Source organism: Myiozetetes cayanensis, unplaced genomic scaffold, assembly GCF_022539395.1.
Source record: "Myiozetetes cayanensis isolate MyiCay16 unplaced genomic scaffold, myiCay2020 scf2-11, whole genome shotgun sequence".
In the NCBI taxonomy this organism is placed as follows: Eukaryota; Metazoa; Chordata; class Aves; order Passeriformes; family Tyrannidae; genus Myiozetetes; species Myiozetetes cayanensis.
This window is the reverse complement of record NW_026087411.1, coordinates 50,449,540-50,470,243: the sequence shown is the minus strand read 5'-3', so window position 1 is coordinate 50,470,243 and position 20,704 is coordinate 50,449,540. Positions and strand designations below refer to the sequence as shown.

Genomic DNA, 20,704 nt, shown 5'->3' with positions numbered 1-20,704 from the left:
GGAGGTTAGCAAAAACTGACTCTAAGAACTAATTTTGTTAAAAATATCCTAACAAGGATTTAAAATCCATTTAAAAAACCCCAAGGATTTAAAAAAAAATTCAAGGCACAGAATGCTTAGGGAGATCAGAAATAAACAAGTAAAATAGAAAATGGAAAATCAACAAGTACGGTTTGAAAGGAAGAAAGTCTTCAAGATAATTGAATACACATAAATAAAATTTCTACTTTTACAGCTATTTTGTTGTTATTCAGAAAATTTTCAAAGTCAATATGATCTACTGCAGGTTTCAATCCTTTATTTCTACTTTGTTTAACTTTATTTTTGTTACTTTTTAAGATTTCCTTCTATATTTTTGTTCAGTAATCAGTAACTTCTTATAAGAAACATTTCTACTCTTGACCTGTAAATACATTGGTTGATTTGTATCATAACAAAAAGTATATACATTCTATAACAATGCAAACAACTCATCTTTTCTATGATTACCAATGGATTTAAATAGAACAGACCTTCTGTTTAAAAAACTTACTTTCAAGTTATTTGGTTCTCTTTATGTCATTTGTAGCAATGTGAAGGTATGACATAAGCATATACACAAATATTTCTCTACTACTTAAAGTGTTCCTGCATTAGAAACTTCACGTTTCATATTAAACCACCTCTTCAAGAGCACTGTTCCACAGATACCTGAACTCCAACTTTAGGACTAAGGGAAGCCAATCTGCATGAGCAGGACGCAGAAGAGAATGGCTGCAGCAGTGCAAAGTCATTACAACTGCAAAGCAGCAACACTCCTTTTATTTTATTAATTCTAAGGTTTAAACACACATGACAATTTTTAAAGAAGCTAGTTCATCAATCAGCCACAAGTTTTTTTTTTTTGCCTGCAACTGTAAGATCTGTATGTCTACTGTTGCTTGTGTAGGCTGAATTCCTAATATAAAAAGAATCTGCCCAGTCAAATGCTTTTATGGAAAGTTAAGGGCCTCATGACAAGGTCTGACAATGCAGCTGGACCGACCTAATGGCTCACAGCCATCCAAATAAGGCAGTACTACTCTTTCTTCAACCACCTTGCCTCCACTGTTCCTCTGCACTCGTTCAGAGTCATCTGACCTCTTATTTGGCTGAGTCTGCTAAACTGACAGAGAAATAATTCAGCAGGAAAAAAGAATGGTTTCTGTTGGTTATCAGGTGAGGTCAAATGGATACGAATACAATGAACAACAGGACAACTCTTTCAATATGATCCAGTCATTTGACTGGTTCAGCCACCTTGAAAAGTCTCAAACATGGTGATAGGATCACTTGAGACAAAGGGCAGGTTAAGAGAAGAAGTGCTTTTGGCTTTTTACATTCATTTTAAGATTATTTTATCCTGATATTAATAATAAAGTAGAATTCTTACCTTTCATTGCTAATTTTTCCATTCACTTACATTCCTGTTTGCCAATTTATCAACAAATCATAACATAATAAACCGAATAATGACTTACCTACAAATCCTTTCTCTCCAACTAATTTAAGGGCAATTTTATCTGCCAAAACAGAAGAATTTCCATGTGCAATGTTAGCAAAAGGTCCAGCGTGAACAAATACTGGTGTTCCCTGAATAATAAAAAATATATTCATTAATTCAGTGAATAGATGCCATGGTTTAATCTCAGCCAGTAACTAAGCCCCACATTACACATTACTCACTTTTCCGCCAGTGGGATGGAGGAGTGAATCGGAAGGGCAAAAGCTGAGAAAACTCATGGATTGAGATGAAGACAGTTTAATAGGTAAAGAAAAAGCTGCACACACAAGCAAAGCAAAACAAGGAATTAATTCACTACTTCCCACAGGCAGGCAGGTGTTCGGTCATCCCCAGGAAAGCAGGGCTCCATCACGTGTAACAGTTACTCGGGTAGACAAATGCCATCACTCTAAATGTCCCTCCCTTCCTCCTTCTTCCCACAGTTTTATATGCTGAGCATGATGCCATATAGCACGAGATATCCTTTTAGTCAGTTGGGGTCAGCTGTCCTGGCTGAGTCCCCTCCCAACATCTTGTGCACCCCCAGCCTCCTTGCTGGTGGGGTGGGGTGAGAGGCAGAAAAGGCCTTGACTCTGCTTACGTAAGCCCAGCTCAGCAATAATGAAAACATCCCTGTGTCACCAATGCTGTTTCCAGCACAAATCCAGAACACAGTCCCATACTAGGTAATGTGAAGAAAATTAAACCTATCCCAGCCCAAACCAGCACATTAGGTAAGAACCTCAATAGTTTTGCAGACTAATGAACATGATATCTAAATCAAAGCACATACAGCACATAAGTGCTGTTAGACAATTTAGGCGTTCTAGATACATCTCAGGTGCTTCAGACCTCCTTCAATGACAGACCTAGCCATCAGAACCTGCTTCATTCACAGAAAGGTAACAGACAGCAGCACAACCTGTAGGTAACTTGCACACCTTCTCCACCCAACCTTGTACTAACACTTAAGTTTTACTTCTGCTGTAATCCAGTATTTATGCTTCTGGCATTCAAATAAATAAGACTGCAATTTTCAGCTACTAGATTCAAATCCATAGGATTTATTCCAATTTATCTTTTATTAGTCACTAAATTTAATTCTAGTCTTCCAAGTCATAATTTCTTGTGGCATGCAATTATAGGGCTGGTCTTGTTAGAGCCCAGAACACACATGGGCAGATGCGATGCATGGAAGCACAACTACAACCAGTGAGAGGGCAGCCGAGCCCACACTGTGGTAGCTATGCAAAGAGAGGTGCCAGAAGAGTCTCCCACAGCATTCCCTGTGCAATTGTGTTTCCAAGAGTTCATCCACACAACATGAATATGGAGGAAATTTAGACTGTAGGATCCACTGGTAGTCAAGAGGCCCCCTGCCACTAATTTGAAATCCAAACACACTACTAAATCACTGGCATGGACAGATGCTCCCCTGGATCTCTGAAATCCAGCAGAAGAAAAGGAGGACCTACTGGAATATTTTTTTTACAAAAGCAATCCTGGCAGAAAAGTAAAGTCTGGGTACTGAAGGGAGTGAACTCCAGCAGGACCTTGGGTGCCTCAGGCACACCCTGGAACAGAGACAACAATGTCTTCTCAGGCCAGCTTTAGTGACTGTGTCAGTCCATCTGTCCTACTCTGCAGAGTGCCACTTAGTTTTGATACACTCTTAATAAACTATATGGAGAAACAAACAGTGACACAGGGATGCATTCTGCTGACTGTTTTCAGTACAGAAAATGTTATAATCCAAGTTTCAGTAAAAGAAAATAAACCCAGAATGTCAATAAATATCTGAAGTTATGTGGCTCGTTAGAAGGATGTTTATAATACTTTTTACCATCCTTCTCTCATCTTTACTGTGAGTGGCACTTCAAACGCAACACAACAAACCATCCCAGAGCAGCCAGCCTGCAACTACAAAGAGCTGTCCCATAGAGCAGCTGCTCTGTTACGCATGGTATAAATAAATGCTACACATTAAGGGATCAGTTGATGAGAGAACAAATCTGTTATGAGAAACATGGATAAACACTGTGAAATCACGATGTACATTCCAAACAAAGTAATCTCAATTCTGCAGCACTGGATATAAATTCTACCGAAGTCTGCAGTTATTGTAGGTGGAGTCTCCCACATCTCTCATTCTGATATTTCACTGTCATTCCTGCATAAAAAACACTGTCAATCACTAATATTTTCAGGTGGTATTTCTGGTGACAGAGTAGCAGGGTTGTGACGGAAAGCAACTCACCAAGAAATCTTTTTAAAAACCAGCAGATTGAAACACACATCAATCCACATATGAAAAAAAGCACAGACACAAGCTGCCAGTTCAGTTCCATGCACTACTGGCATCTGGTAATTTTTGATTTAGGGCCTTCTGAACCTCTTTTCCAGTGCATGCAGACATACATGTAAAGCTGGTGCAAATCTACTGAGTATGTTGTTCTTCTCCCCTTTCACAGGCCCTTAGAAGCAATTCCTTAGACTTCTACAGGTTAACACAATTCCCTTCTACAGGCTCATGGCCAGATCACAGAGGAGTGCATCTATCTCTGCAATGGCTACTTCCAGGCGCAGCTACCCACAGACAGTATGACTTACAAATTATGCTAAATCAAGTGTCAGTATCAGCTGGAAGTCATCCAGAAGATACCTTGTCTGGTAGTTTTTTTGCCATTCCCCAAAACCAAAGTGATCTGAAAGACCTGCTTTGGTGAACAGTTTCACCCTACTTGCAGGACAGGTCCACAGTGCATTCTGAGCTGCATTGGTGTTCTCTGCCTTGTCCTTACAGGGGACTTGAACTTGCCAGAAATCAGCTCGGAGCATCACACAGCTGGTACAACCTGGGCCAGAAGATTCCTAAAAACCTAGACAACAACTTTATGGAACAGGTCCTAAGGGAGCTGATTCAGAAAGATGCCCTCCTTGATCTACTGTTTGTCAACAGAGTGGATCTTGTAAGCGAAGTGGAGATTGGTGGCTGTCTTGGCCACAGCCAACTTGATCACCACAAAGTGATCAAGTTTAAAATCTCTGTTGACAGGAGGAAAAATATCAGCAAAACCTCAACTCTGGACATGAGGAGAGCAGACTTCAGGTTGCTCAAGGAATTAGTAAGTAAGGTCACCTGGGAAAATGTTTTTGCAGGTACTGGGGTCCATCAGTGCTGGCCACTTTTCAAACATCACCTCCTAAGGGCATAAGAGCAACAATTTCCAAATGCTGTAAGCAGGCAAGGCAGGAGGCCAGCTTGGCTAAGCAGGGATCTTCTCTTGGAAATAAGGCAAAAAAGAAAGGTGTATGCCTAGTGGGAGAAAGGTCAAGTGACATGGGAAGAATTCAGAGATGCTGCTTGCTGCTGTAGGGAGAAAATTTGTGTGCCCAAAGCTCAGCTGGAGATGAAGCTGGACAGAAATGTCGGTGACACATAAAAAGAATTTTTTCAAATATATTAATGGCATTAGGTAGTATAGAAATATCATTGGCTATTGCAGAGTGAGGATGGTCACCTCATAAACAGGGACAGAGACAAGGCAGAAGTGTTTAACACTTTCTTTGCCTCTGTCTTCAACACGGATGACGGACTACTGGGTCTCAGTGCCCTAAGCTGGAGAACCATGACTGTGAGAATGATCCCTGTCAGTCTTGAAACTGTGCAGGATCTGTTGCTCCACCTGGATCCCTACAAATCTATGGGGCTTGATGGGATTCATCCACAAATCCTCAAAGAGCTGGCTGATGTAATTGCAAAACCTCCCTCAATGATTTTTGAGCAGTCTTGGGAATCCTGAGAGGTCTCAGAGGACTGGAAGCTGGCAAATGTTGTCCCAATTTTCAAGAAGGGCAAGAAGAAGGATCTCAGAAACTACAGGCCTGACAGTTTCATGTCAGTGCCTGGTAAAGTCAGGGAAAAGATTATTCTGGGAGGTATTGAAAAACACCTGAAATGCAACACAGTCATTGGTCACAGCCAGCACAGCTTTATGAGAGGAAAGTCCTGCTTATCCAACCTGATTTCCTTCTATGACAAGGTAACCCACCTAGCTGATCAAGGGAAGCCAACTGATGTCATCTTTTTGGATTTCAGTAAAGCTTTCAATACTGTCTCTCACAGGATCCTTCTGGACAAAATGTCCAGCACACAGCTGGATAAACACATCATGTGGCGGGTAAGCAATTGGCTCACAGGTTGAGCACAGAGGGTAACAGTGAATGGGATAACATCAGACTGGTGATCTGTCATTAGTGGGGTTCCACAGGGCTCCATCTTAGGTCCTGTGCTTTTCAACAACTTCATAAATTACTTGGATGCAGGACTGGAAGGGATACTAAGCAAGTTTGCAGATGACACAAAACTGGGAGGAGCTGCTGACTCCCTCAAAGGCAGGAAGGCCCTGCAGAGAGATCTCGACAAATTAGAGGGCTGGGCAATCACCAACCATATGAAGTTCAACACGGGGTAGTGTCAGATTCTGCATCTAGGATGGGACAACCCTGAATGTATGTATAGACTGGGCAATGAGATGCTGGAAAGCAGTCCAATAGAAAGGGACCTGGGGGTCCTGGTCAAGAAAGCTGAATATGAGTCAGCAGTGCCCTGGCAGCCAGGAGGGCCAACCGTGTCCTGGGGGCATCAGGCAAAGCATCGCCAGCCAGTCGAGGGAGAGGATTGTCCCACTCTGCTCTGCACTGGTGCGGCCTCACCTTGAATATCATGTGCAGTTTCGGGCACCACAATATAATAAAGATATTAAGCTATTAGAGAGTGTCCAAAGGAGGGCAGCAAAGATGGTGAAGGCTTCCCTTGAGGGGAAGCCGTGTGAGGAGTGGCTGAGGTCACTTGGTCTGTTCAGCCTGGAGAAGAGGAGACTGAAAGGAGACCTCACTGCAGTCTGCAACTTCCTTGTGAGGAGAAGAGGAGGGGAAGGCACTGATCTCTTCTCTGTGGTGATAGGACCCAAGAGAATGGCCTGAAACTGTGTCAGGGGAGGTTTAGGTTTGATATTAGGAAGGTTTTTCACCCAGAGGGTGGTTGGGCACTGGAACAGGCTCCCCAGGGAAGTGGTCACAGCACCAAGCCTTCCAGAAATCAAGAAGCATTTGGATGATACTCTCAGGCACATGGTGTGACTCTTGGGGCTGTCCTGTGCAGGTCCAGGAGCTGGACTCGATGATCCTTGTGGTCCCCTCTGACTTGACATATTCTGGGATTTTTCTGTTTTTCCACCAGCTATGTGCTGTAGGATCATTTCTGATATTACTGCTGTCAAATCATAGTGTTGCTGCTAAAGGCCTTTACACTTGTATGGAGAACTTGTTCTCCCTGAAGGGATTCGGATTATGTTGTCTAATTACTATTGGTAGCCTCTTTGAAAATTTAGGATACTAACTTTTCGATGCTACTTACAAGGATTATTTCAAGTGTAATGTAGGCTTCAGTTCTCCTCATTTCTGGTTTGTGAGAAGAAAGACTTGCAATTCACACACTCATCAGAAAGATGTCATTACCTATAGCCAGAAGAGACATTATTACATCTGCCACCTCAGGGTATGTGATTAGTCTGGCTTAAAATCTATCATGCTGGAGGACTCTAAACACACAAGTGGATCACTACAGAACATTCAAGTGTGCAGCGTACAGTATCCTCCTTGTTCCCTTCCTTTTTTTATTTCGTTTAACTGAAGCTATTACAATTAGCACCTCTCAAAGCTATTCAGATGAATAATCATCTTTAAGACTCAAATTGAAGGATTGGAGCATGAAGCAGTCTTCTGAGCTGCTTTAGCATACTGTTTTAAAAATAACTTTATGAGAGAGTTAGGGGGAAAAATATATCTTTGGGTACTGCGGTCAGGGCCCTGCTAACAAGCAATAGCGTTTGATGAAAGTTGGCAGATGTTTCAGCCATAGCATAGATTAGACTAGAAAAGAATACCACATAAAAGGCAAGAATTTTATTGCATAGAAATGTGAATATAAAGAAATGCAGTGAAAAAATAAATGTATGCAAGTCCCAGAACCAAATACTTATCGATCAAAAGAAATCCTTCTGACATTTATAATTGTCCTTTAGAACACCGCAACAAAACTGTATTATTTTTTAACAGATATGCAAAGTGCAAATAGAGTGACACAGACTAAACAGTCAGAATCAAAGCTACGTTGTCAGTGACGCTTATCACACACAATGTCATCCAAGTAGTGATTTAATACACAGTTCTGGCTATGACATTCTCGATCCTACACGACCTCTAGTTTCTGCTATTGCTGTTATATTAAATTCTGACACATACATATATTCTTCATACAGCCACATGAAAGAACAAATCTTCTTTGCACGAGAAAATAATTGAGATGGCTATAATAAAATAACATAGATTTAAATTCTATTTTTCTAATCTTCCCCGAGAGTAGGAAGTTGACCCCATCTAAACACAAAAGCAAAAGGGTAGTTATCACATTGTCATGTTTCAGAAAATGAGACATTTTTGCCAACCAGCAATTGAACTCATGTATTTCTACATTCTTCAACTTTTCACCATATCAGGAATGCTCCAGCTATGTAATTTTGATGGTCACACTTTCAAAAATACACACTAATTTTTCTCCAAGTGCATTTGTTTTCAAACCTGCTTTATTATTTCCTCATTTTTCTTTTTCTCCCTCTACTCTTAAATGTTGCTCATCATCTGGCTTCCCATTGAAAAGGAAATACTAAACTGCCCAGACACAAAGTTAGGTTGTACTAATTCTGCATTCTTTAAGCTGTTGAAAGACAGCTCACTAGGGTAAGTGTAAACCATTCCTGTCATAGCCCAGCAAAGCTTCATTTAATCCCTGAAAGTACTATGGCAAGATTAGGTGGCTGGGAGTCATCTTTTGAAGCCTAAACTGATAAAAGCACCCTCCTGTGTTTATGAATGGCACAACCTGTGATACAGACTAGAATGGCCACTGCAAAGCATCTGCTTTCCACACAAGATGCTGGGCTGTGGGAATCATCACGGAAACAACCATAAAAAAGAAATACATAAAAAGTAAACTTCCCCACAAGAGCAAGGTGGGAAACAGTAGTAAGTCTATGACTCAGAAGACCAACCTGTCTTCCAGCGGGCTCAAAAGCAGTTCAACAGTGCACTGCAGCTTGCTTGCAGCACTAGGCGAAATTATGATTATAGCCAGAAAACCACCACAAAGGTATAAATGCAGACAGAGTTGATTAGTTAACATAAACAAATGAATATGTGCTAGAATGCCTTTATGGATCTGATCCTGGCTTGAATCTTGAAAGTTAAGCACAGCTGCTGAAGAGAAGCACAATATGGAATTTGAAAGTCGGAGCAGGGCAGGCATCGTAAGCCATACTCACCTCTAACGTCTGCATTAGCGTGGGCTTAATTGCATCTTTCATCAAAACTGCCAAACCACCTGTTACTCCCTAAAAAACAAAAGAGTGAATATTTTAAGCAAGTCAATTCTAAGGTGCAACATTTTCAAGATACACTTAAGCTTACAGTTGAATAAACCTTACAGTTCAAGGGAAAAAGAAAAAGTGTGCTCAGAAACAATAAAGGATAAGCACTGTTACAGTGCTGCACAAAGAATTTATTTAGATATTACCTGAAGACTTCTAATATACTGTATTTACAGAGTGTGTCAGAAACAATATTGATTTTGTTCTGAATACACTTAAAAGGTAGCAGGTAATTATTTGTCCTATTTCATGGAGAGACCAGAAACAATTATTAAGTGACCAGCAGGAGGATGCTCAAGGTAAAAAGATGAAGCGGAAGCAAAGGTCACTGAGAGATAAGAAAGTAAGAAGGCAATAACTTGCTAAAACTGCCTAAAGAAATGACAGATGTATGTCTTTCATGATAGAATCAATAGCATGAATCAATAGCTACCAATAACCAGAAAGGGTATTTTTCCAGACTTGTACAAATATCTACATAACAGACACAGAACGAAAGATGAGTTTACTAGGGGTAGATAATGAATACATCAAAAGTTAGAGGTGTCTGACTGTCATGATAAGAGCACAAAAGAAGCTGAGTGAATTGCTGCATTTTGGTTGCAAGAAATCTTACTCCTCCCTAAAAATTTTGTTGGAAGTATAAATTTCACACTGACTGACTTTAAAATCAATAAAAGTCATGACATCCCTCTGTACCAAAACTCATGCCCATTTTAGAAAAAAAAAGAGAAAAGAAAGGTTACAGGGTGTGCACATCACTATCAGACTATATGTGGAGTGCTGTCTAGAAACCAACAGCATATGTTCAAATTTCTTTCTAAATTACTTCGATTTTGAGACGATGTGTTTTGTTTTGAAAGAACTAGATCATGGTTCAAAGAAACCGCAGTAATGTTATAAAGAGTGGCTCACAGACTTGCCAGAGAACACAAAAAATAAATTTAGTATTTTTTTGTATTGAAAAGAAACATTAAAACCAAACAAAAATCCTAGCTGCTGCAAATTGTTTAAAATGAAAGTTGAAAAACATGGGCACATTATCTGAGTAGCCTATTAAAGCATAAAAATATTCAAATAAAGAAGAAAAAATAGTGCCTGTATAATTCTCAACACAGTTTCTACCAACTAATCCAAAATTTGAACAATCGAAGTCTGTGTGAAAATTTTGATGTCAAACAGATAAGAGACACGGTGATTATATAAGTACAGTATCGTATGAAATTAAATTTTCCTCTCTTTGAGCATCACATCTGAGCATGGACTTCAGAGGAAAATGAAGCAGAATATTTGGCCTTGGATATAATTGAATTGAAACCTAAATAGTAGAACTGGTTTCTGCTAAAGCATAGCAAGTGTTTCCTTGGAGGACTGTGAAGGAGAGAGAGAAGGGAAAGATTTTTCTTCTCTCTCTTCATCTCCCACTGCTTCAAAACCCAACAGATCCACAAAGACATAATATGAGAAACTGGCAGCAAAACAACATAATTTTTCATCTTTTGAATTAGCAAAAAACTAGACTGCTGTTTCTTAATATGTTAGTTTTAGAAGCTAGGATTAAAACACAAGGAAACATAAGCATGCCAGCTCTACCAGAATGTGTGAGGCTCCATCACTTCTATAGAAGCAGCCTGGTGCTATGCTGCTCATATACCCAAATACTCTTATTTCTGAAGAAGAAAAAAGCCAAATGGAAGACTTTACATCAGATATTCCAACTGGACGACAGCAAGGATCACTACCTGAGCAGCCACAGATCAGCCCTAAATGACAAGTGTTAATTCTTGCCAACTGTAGCCACCAGACCTCTCAAAGTAACCATGCAAACATCTATCAGTTGATCCGAGACACAGTGACTGGAAAGGAGACTTAGGGGATGGGGAAGGAAAAAATAAAAGAAAATCAGGACACTTCTCCCCCAGTCTCCTTTCCTGCCCTTTCTACATAATGAAGGTTCAAATCCTGTCTCCTTTGCTTTCTGATAGTTCTTCACCAACCTGACGAAAATAATGAAGTAATCCAAATGCTTCCTCTGCATTTTAACTTTTTGGGAGGTATTAGCTATGCATTATTTGGGAAATATTAGATATGCATTCTGGACACAACAACTTATTCTATCTGAAGCTGAAAGCAAAGAAAAAAGATGTAAATACTCCAATTGGCATACCTCATGTCCATCTGTCATCTGTGGTTCTTGAACAGGCTTGGTGTCAACAGCAGTCCTTAAATGCTAAACAAATAAAGTTTTCCTACCTATCTGACATGACTCTGTGAGAATAAAGTTTTCATTTCTTCATATCCTCAATGCTCCAAATATCTAGTAACAATTCCTACAGTGCACTCCAAGTCCTGGATCTGATTCTCAAAGCTATTTAAGGAATCAGGTTCCCATTTCCAATTCAGAAAAGGCAGATATATGTTTTATAAAAGAATAAGAGGCTTAGACTTACACACCAATTAAGCATGTGAGAGCTCAGGGATCACTAGCTTTCCACTAACTCACTGTCAGAAGAAACAAGTGGGGCTCCGAATCAAATGTATAAAGACACCCAACTCTTCTGGGTTTCCTCCTGGAACTGGCCCCAAGTACTTCTGAAAATAATACTCTTTCCATCTATCCACCAGCCATTGGGACAGGTACGCTCCACAGGACAACAAAGATCATAGAACACAAAATAAATTATACACGTGACACAGGAAATGCAAACTTAGATGAAAAAACAAAATACTTTTAAAGAAACTTCCAGTGGAGCAGTCTCTGAAGTCTGTCAAGAGTGGAAATGAAAGCCAGCAGTAGATGACAAGGAAGATGATTGAAAACAACTACTGTGACTGAAGTTACACACACTGAAGGGTAGAGAAAAACCCTTTTCTTTGTAAGAAAAATAATGAAGTACCTGTAACTCACCTTCATTTGAAACTATAGTGTCTAACAAAATAATATTTTCTGCAATTTCAGTTCTGTAAAGCACTAAACCTTATCTGAGAAGAACTGCAAGTCCTTTTATTTGCAATGAACTATGTACACAATGTTTCTGATGAACCAGAGAATAAAATCTCTCCAGCTGACAGTTCATTTATAAAAGTAAATATGGAGCTGGTTTTTTTTGGTCTTGTAGATACTGAAATCTAATGGTATGGTATGGAAAGTAAGCTAAGAAGTCTTATTTTAAAAATTAGTGATATATTTATTTAATATTTTTCATAGCTGCTGAAATACTGATCTAGGGCACATATACCCATTTAGTTTCACATAAAAATATGGCATGCGTCCATCAGAATTCTACCTCACTGTAAAAGCCAAAAAGCAATTAAGTCTTCAAAATACTGTACAATGAGCACCACATTTTGGCAAAGACTTCTGCGTATTCCATTACAGAGGATAGACGTTTAATCCATTACTCTTGTGGAAGGACTCTTCTCAATTCAAGAAATATTCAATTTATCTTTTTTTCTATTACTCCTAGCCTGTCTCTGCATATGGTTTATATCGGTCCATGTGTATTTTAGGTTTTACTATTGTATTATTATAAATATATTGCATATAAAGTAAAAATTTAGAGCACTTGTGTTTTTGTGAAGTACTTCGTGTGTATATCTGGAAACAAATCATGGAGAAGGGTTGAGTGGTTTTGGTCCACATAGATTCCAAAGAACTAAAGACTACTGTCAAACATTTAAACTTGCATAAATTCAATCTGTATAGGATATATAAAATATGAACCCCAGAATTTTTTTCAGTAACATGCAGGATTGACCCATTATTCAGGTTGTGTGGTAGTTCCCATGACAAAGCTGCCTTTAAAATTTCTTAAAACTATATGCAAATGCAGTTCTTTGGACTACAATGTTCCATGTTAAGGGACTATAAGAGATTCAAGCTTTTAAACTCGATTTTGTTTTACAAAAATTTAAGTCAAAATTACTGAACCTGGATTGAGAGCATTCTAAAACCTTATATATTGTTTTTCCTATGTTCAGTTGTCTTGAGATCTTTCCTTTCTGAGCTATAAAGCTTTACCTCCTCTCTGACCCTGACTTGAAAGGAGGATGAAAATTCAGGGAGAGAATGGCTCCACATCAAACCTCTTGACATACGAAAAATCTGCTCCAGATATAATCCTTGGATTCTATCAACACAGGCAGGGGGAAGAGAGGAAGAGAAGAGACTGAGCTAGAAGTCTAGAAACAGTAGGTTTAGTTGCAAGCTGTTCCAACAGACTGACCACCTGTGGGAACAAACCAGCAACAGAGATGAAATGTTATGCAACAGAACAGAAATTTATCGTCTTTGTACATATTCATAAGCTCTCTCCCATTGTACAAAGCAAGCAGTATTTAATTTGATAAAGAAATCGTGGAAAACCCACTACTACTTTCCTAATATCAGTACTTCCCCAATATCAGTAAGTCTACAGAAATGAACAATCTTTTCTGTTTTCAGAAGAGAAACTTGGACACACAAGAATCAAACTCAGAAGTATTCACCCATTTTGGATGTTTGACCTGAAACAGCACGAAATAATTTCTCCTGGTTCAAAGTTCTTGATGGAGCTTCACTGTTTCCACAAATTTCAGCTGTTTAGGTCCCTAGTATTAAACCAGATTGAGGAGTGTGTAACTTATGTACTGTAAGAATCATCTGGTATGGACACAGCATCACACGTAAGTTTTGTAAAAAAACCACAGGAATAGAATTCAGTTCTCCAAAGAGGTGCTTTATGGCCTTGATCATTAAATGACGTTCCTATTATTCCCATAGTTCTCATACTCATTTGTAACAGACTGCACAACAAAGGAGGTAAGAGTTTCTGCACTGCACAATCATGACATGCACCCAAGTCCTCCCTGTGCATGGTATTGGAGAACATGCAGAAGAATTAGAAAGCAGCAATAGTTGCAGATGTTCATAACACATATCCTTCAGACTGTGATGATTTTTTTTCTGTGCAGTTCTTCTTTTGTATAATACAGAACACTGCTTTAAAGAACAACGAGAAACACATGTTCAGCACAAGCAACACTATCAAATGATTGAGATGCTAAGCATAGGAAGTTTGTTTTAAAAAAGGCCAAAGAAAACCAAATTAGTAGCAGACATTTTGCTGAATGCTACTTTCATTTTAGGGACACAGTGAAAAAGTTCTTTTCCCTCTACAGAAAAGCAACTGCTTTCATTCATCAAGCTGATTAGCATTAAGTGGTTGAAGTCAGGTTAAATATTTTGCAGTATTCATACGTTAAATATACATATCTTAAATACTTCTTTATACAAAAGCAGTGTCAAGATAAGGATCATGCATTTCAAATGCAGTTTTAATTCTAACACTGAATTATGCATATGCCTTATAACATAACTGTTTCCTCACTCCCCTCAATTTGGCCAAGACAAAGTAATACAAATAAAAAGGAAAAGCAAAACTTTAACAGCTGGAATGTTAAATGTAGTTCTTCATGTCTCCTGCATAACTGAGAATAGTTATTTGCTTTGAATTTTAATGATGACTGTACTTATAAATTTTTAACCTTACTTTTAATCCAGGCAAGGTAAATACTACTTTTTCATTTCCTTATTAAACCAGAATCTATTAAGGCTGTGAAGGTGCTCCTGAGTTGTGGATTTGCTATCTTTTCTGACAAGGCAAGATACTCATTCTAGAAACACAGTGAGTTTTGTGCAGATGTTCACAAAAAAGGGAAAAACAGGAAAAAATACACATAGTTTGTGCAGTACAGGTAGCCATCACCAATGGGCTGGCATAAGACTACTCCTGGCATAGAGCTGTTTGCAAATGTTAACTGGTAGCTTCTGGCTGCACCAGAACCTGCCATACACAACCACGTGCGAGCTTCCAGCCACCATTCAATGACTCACAGCCTGGCTACAAGGGCTAGAATGTGATTTAAAGAAAAAACATACTGACTTCTTTCAGAAGCTGAAGTAGGAAATGAGGAAACAGCAACTAATCAAGGTGAGGAAGAAAAAAAAAAATAAATGATGTAAAGAGTTAACCTAAGCAATATCAGCAACCTTTGAATTAAGAACAGCTTGTTTCCATTCTGTTTTAGTGGTATAGGCATTCAATGTGGTAACTATCATTGTAACATCTGAGAGGACTCTGCAAGTACAGTAGCAAACATTATCAGCTCTCTCAAATAAGAGTCCGCACTTTGACTCCCTCCAGCACCAAAGCTGTTTGCCTTAAGAATTGCAGAAAACGATCCAAGTAGGTTATGGAGACCAGAGACTTCTGAACCAGATGTTACTAGAGTTGCAGAAATGAGTTCTACATCTTGTTCTCATTGCAAGCAGGTTTTGGCCCAGAAGATGATCTTTCTTTGATATCTGACTGTGCTGTTCAAAGCAAAATCCTTGGCATGCACCTGCTTTTTTAATGATTCAAGAGGCAAAACAAACACATCTGAGGTTATTCACAGGTCTCTACAGCACTGAACATACCAAATCCTCTGCTGTTACTGGTTCTCCCTTCTTGTCATTAGCCACCACCATTTTCCCCAGTCTCTCTTTCATATCTTGAGGGCTGGTGGTAAGCGCCAGGATGGCCATAATTTCACTTGCAACAGCAATATCAAACTGAGCCTGTAAAGCAGAAATAAGAATCATGAATCAAATCACAATCAGCTCAAATACTCACAGGGGGTCATCAGGAATAAACTCAGAAAAAATAAATTTCACACTGGAATTCAAACAAGTTCTAAATGGTAACCTACAGCTTTTGAGATTACTCAGACTAGAGTAACTTGTGCATACAGACTGGAGAATGAGATGCTGGAAAGCAGCCCAACAGAAAGGGACCTGGGGATCCTGGTCAATGGCAAGCTGAATATGAGTCAGCAGTGCCCTGGCAGCCAGGAGGGCCAACTGTGTCCTGGGGGGCATCAGGCAAAGCATCACCAGTCGGTCAAGGGAGAGGACTGTCCCGCTCCGCTCTGCTCTGCACTGGAGTGACGTCACCTTGAATACTGTGTGCAGGTTTGGGCACCACAGTATAAGAGGGTTTTTTTGTTTTGTTTTAATTGTTTTCTTTTCCTGTAATGATCTCCAAAAGCTTTTTACTCTGGTTTCAAAAACATTCTTGTTATGTTTGATCTTTGTTTTTCTACACAAACTCAAAATTTAGAGTCTACGCTGCTAGGTCTTGTGCTTGATCTATGAAAATGTAAAATATATCTTTGTTTCATTCTTTTTTAGTCAGTGAACAAATACAGAAGTTAAAAAATGCGAAGAACTGCATGTGGCATCAGTTTTATTGCTCTTGTAGAAATACAGTCAGCCTGTGCAGCATTTCAGTACTTACGTTTTAAGCAATAGTATTTATTTTTCTTAAGAACTTACAGTATACATAAGTAATATTTGTACTAATTTACTATTAATCAAGCTCAGGTCACATGCTGTCAGAACATAAACAGAGAAGAAATGAAAAGTCACTAATGTATTACGTGATAGGAAGGCAATGTTGGCAGAGATCAAGAACTGCAATTTCTTTAGCAATCTTTCCATCTCTAACAATTAAAGTCTACACAAAAGTTTAGTCACTGACATCCTACTGCTATCTATGTAAGAAAAAAACCCCAGGACTGTTTCTGTCAGACCTCTACCATATGCATCCCATACATGTGTCTGACTATTACCAGAGGAATCTGTTTAAATTGAGGGCTTTGCCTGTTTGTAAGAATTGTTCAACATATACCCACCACTCCTATCCACTTGCTTTAAGAGCTTCTGCCCTTTTCTAACCTATGTTCGTTCCCTCCTTTAGATTTTGTCTGGACAGCCCAGAGCATCCCTATTTAGGCTGACCTGTATGTGACCCGCACATTTAGTCAAAACTTCTGAAGACACCTGATCACTTTTCTGTATTGGGCACAGGCAGGGACACAAACATATCACAGAAAAAAAAGTAATTCTGTAACTGAGATTTTCAGTATAAGGATTCAAAGGAAATGCGGAAGTTACAAATAAGATTTTCTGTATTCTCTGGAAGCAGTTCTATATTCAATGAATGTTGTTAGCATTGTGATGACATGGATACTACTATCTTTTCTGAAGTAGAGAATGTCCTTTAGTAAGTCATTGCAGCATGTATAAGACAACAAATAAGCCTGAGAAATCCATGCCCAACCTGTATGAATACAGTCTATCTTTATCAGAATGTTTATCAGAGGACCCCCCTAAAAGTTTTTATAATCGTTGTTTCTATATAAACCCAAAAGGATGGGAAAAGCAATCTCAGGTAGATGCTCAATATTGACATAAAATTTAATGGAAAAAAACAGGCACAAAACCCAGTGGTAGCAGGTGCTATTTTAACTCTAATAACCTTTATACACCTACGAAGTGCTGACAGAAGCCTTAGCTGTAAAGTCAGTTTTCTATTGATGAAAGGATCCACCCACATGGATTCAATTGCAGGATCAAGGGCATCGGTCATGTAATACTCTTTAGAAGCCACAGTATCCCTGTTCATTAAAATTCAGACTTTTGTGCCTGCTGTGCGCTGCCATTTTACACAGGTGTAATTGATTTTAAGAGTGCTGGAACATCACTCCAAATATTTATAAAATGCATCTGTTAACTATGAAGTCCTGTTTTCTCTGGATCTCCGGCTAGGCTCTGAAATGAGTTTTCCTAACTGTTAACTATTTCTTGAGTCACTAAGTCCATGTTAAAATGTGAATGGATAAAACATATCAATATTGAAAGCATTAATTTTAGCCCAAACAGTACAGAAGCAACATTTGACAGCCATATGTCAACTAGAACTCGTTAATAAAATAGCCCACATTTAACTCAGCAGTACAATTATGGTAAAATGCTGCACAACAAGGCTGGCAAAACCTGGCTTAAAGCTGATAATTACACTGAGTCACTGAAACTAATCTAAACATATGAAAAGGTCTCAGGTATTGAAGGAACTCATAACCAAGCACAATATTTTGTAGTCCCAGCTCATTATCAGAGAAGAGTATTAGCTAATATTGAGTTTCCTGTAAGCTATAGACAAGAAAAATTTCTATTCCATGTGATCAAAACCGAAACAAGCATTTCTAGTGGAAGTTGTCCCTGCTTATGGCAGAGGGGTTGGAACTAGATGATCTTTAAGGTTCCTTCCAACCCAAACCACTCTAGGATTTTATGATTCCTCTTTGAAGTTCTTCTCTCTAATTTGACTGCTTTGACTGCTGAGTTGAGCAAAAAAAAAATAGCATTATGTTTTGGTCTCTTTATTTAGGCACTAGAAGAGGTCTGAAATGATAAAGAAAAATTAAAGCTTAGACTTCCAAAACGTGTGAAAGCCTTATCTCTGCCACAAGAGCTATTCACATCAAAAGAGTCAAACCCTCATGAATTTCATGATCCAGAATATTAGATTACAAGATCTTCATCAAATTAGGAGCAACTCCATATCATCACAACGAGTTTGTTTCACCTGACCCCGCTATCCCATAATTACTGCTTCAGAAATGGATTTATCTACATGACACGAGAATACTTCTTCAGATGGTGTTGGAAAAATCTGGCTTTCAATTTATCAGCAAGTTCTTTAATAAAGTTCCAGAACCTTCTATATAGTAACATAGGTTGGCTATCTACACCAATGGAAAGTATGCATCCTCACTTGCTGAACTATCCCTTAAAGCCCACAAAGTAAAAGCAAGCACATGCTCAAAGTTCTTACAGTTTAGATTCTAAAGTTGAGATGCATGAGAGGGAAATGAAAACTCTGAATAAAAAGCTAATTTTTAAACTATTTTTAACATTAAACATAATTTAAATTACATTTATCTTACATAAATTGTTAGAGAGACTTAAAGTAAGAAAAATCACACGAATTACCTTATGAGGGCATAAAGGCATCTCGTATAGGACAATGTTAAACCCCGAACATATGCAATTTTTTCAAGTGCTTTCAACACATTGAGGAATATGCATTGATTTCTTTTTCTGAAACTTCACACTCAGTTACTCATTGACATAATCAGTTTCACTGCAAGATTACTATACAACAGCAAGAGATGTTAACATTGCAATTCAAAGCATGCTGAAAGAATTGCAAAAACATCTCTCAGCCTCTAAAGCAAAGTCTGTTCGGAATGTGATCTATTAACTGCCTTTACATACCTGACGGACAAATCCTTTCTCTGTATTCGCCTGCCCAATTGTTATTTTGCGCAGGAATCTGTCATTTGTATCCACCACTGAAATAAGGGAATAGCAAAAGCAAAACGTGTTAACAAGGACTTGGGGACCTGGGTTTTTCAAGACATACCTCCTGCTATACATGTAAGATTCAACTACTCAAACTGTGTAACCAGATAGCCACACTCCTGCATGTTGGCACTGGCACTGACTGGGTTTCTCCCTTCTAGTTGATACCATTAGATGGCAGGTTGAAACAACTCAAGTACAATTATTTGAACAGTATTTGGAGATAACAGGTTCTTAATATTCTAATACACATCTTAATATTTTACCTACATAAGAAAAATCTCTCTCAGTAGATACAATACACCAGACCTATTTCAAATCATGTGCCTCATCACTGACTTGTTAAGAATTGATTTTAAGACTGCATGTTGTAGGTTAGACCTGGTCTGTTTCTCTTTTAAAGGATGATTATGTTGTCAGATTGTCTTCCAGACAAGTCTCTTTCACACACATCACAGTAACTAACTCCACATTGAGCCGCACAGCATTCAAAGGAAGATTTTTTTTTTTTTCCAACTGTCAAGATAAACCATCTGCTATTTAATACAACTTCAATATCACACAATTGTATTTCTAACCTGGAAACACTTTTGGTGTTGCAAGGGCATGTCCAAATCATCTAGGGGAATTGCAAACTTCACTAACAATCATCACAAGCCAAGTTCTCCAATTCTGCACTTACAACACTCAACTTCAAACCGGCCTTTGTAGCAGCCAAAAGGAAGGACTGAGAAAAATCGAAGAGCTCTCATGTGCTGAGAACTGATCAGGATGCTTCCTAGGAAGAAAACATTAGGAGGACGTCCTGTCTCTGAAGTGGATTTGACAGATGGACCACTCAGTGAACAGGGAATTGGCTGGATGGTCACATTTGAAGTTGCATTCAATAGCTCGGTGTCCAAGTGGAGACCAGTGATGAGCGGTGTTTCTTGGGGCTCGGTATTGGGACCGGCACTGTTTAACATCTTCGCAGCGACATGGAGAGGGAGATGGAGTGCATGCTCAGCAAGTTAGCCAATGACACCAAGCTGTGCAGTGTGGCTGATATGCTGGATGGAGAGAAGGAATGCCATCCAGAGGGACCTGGACAGGTTTGAAACATTGGCCTTTGCAAGCCTCGTGAAATTCAACAAGGCCAAGTGCAAGGTCCTGCATGTGGTTTGGGGCAACACCGAGCACAAGTATAGGCTGGGGGGAGAATAGATCAAGAGCAGCCTTGGGGAGAAGGACTTGGTTGATATGAGCCATCAACGTGCACTTGCAGCCCAGAAAGTCCAGGGTCCTGGGCTGCATCAAAACCAGCACAGCCAGCAGGTTGAGGGATGTGATTCTCCCCCTTTACTATGCCCTTGTAAGACCCTACCTGTAGCACTAAGTCCAGCTCTGGGGCCCCCTACATTAGAAGAATGTGGACCTGTTGGAGCGAGTCCAGAGGGCCATGAAGATGATCAGAGGGATGGAGCA

General features: G+C 39.2%; 1 protein-coding gene across 2 annotated transcripts in view; it reads right to left on the bottom strand.

Annotated features, from left to right (window-relative positions):
• The window catches only part of MTHFD1L (methylenetetrahydrofolate dehydrogenase (NADP+ dependent) 1 like), a 146,940-nt gene that overhangs the window by 84,976 nt on the left and 41,260 nt on the right, over positions 1-20,704 (bottom strand). For both annotated transcript variants that reach the window (XM_050315394.1, XM_050315395.1), the window contains 4 exons: positions 19,154-19,230; positions 15,470-15,610; positions 8,905-8,973; positions 1,500-1,611 (listed from right to left, as the gene is read on the bottom strand). In XM_050315394.1, the coding sequence (XP_050171351.1) occupies positions 1,500-1,611; positions 8,905-8,973; positions 15,470-15,610; positions 19,154-19,230 (399 nt within the window). The remainder of the gene's footprint in view (positions 1-1,499; positions 1,612-8,904; positions 8,974-15,469; positions 15,611-19,153; positions 19,231-20,704) is intronic.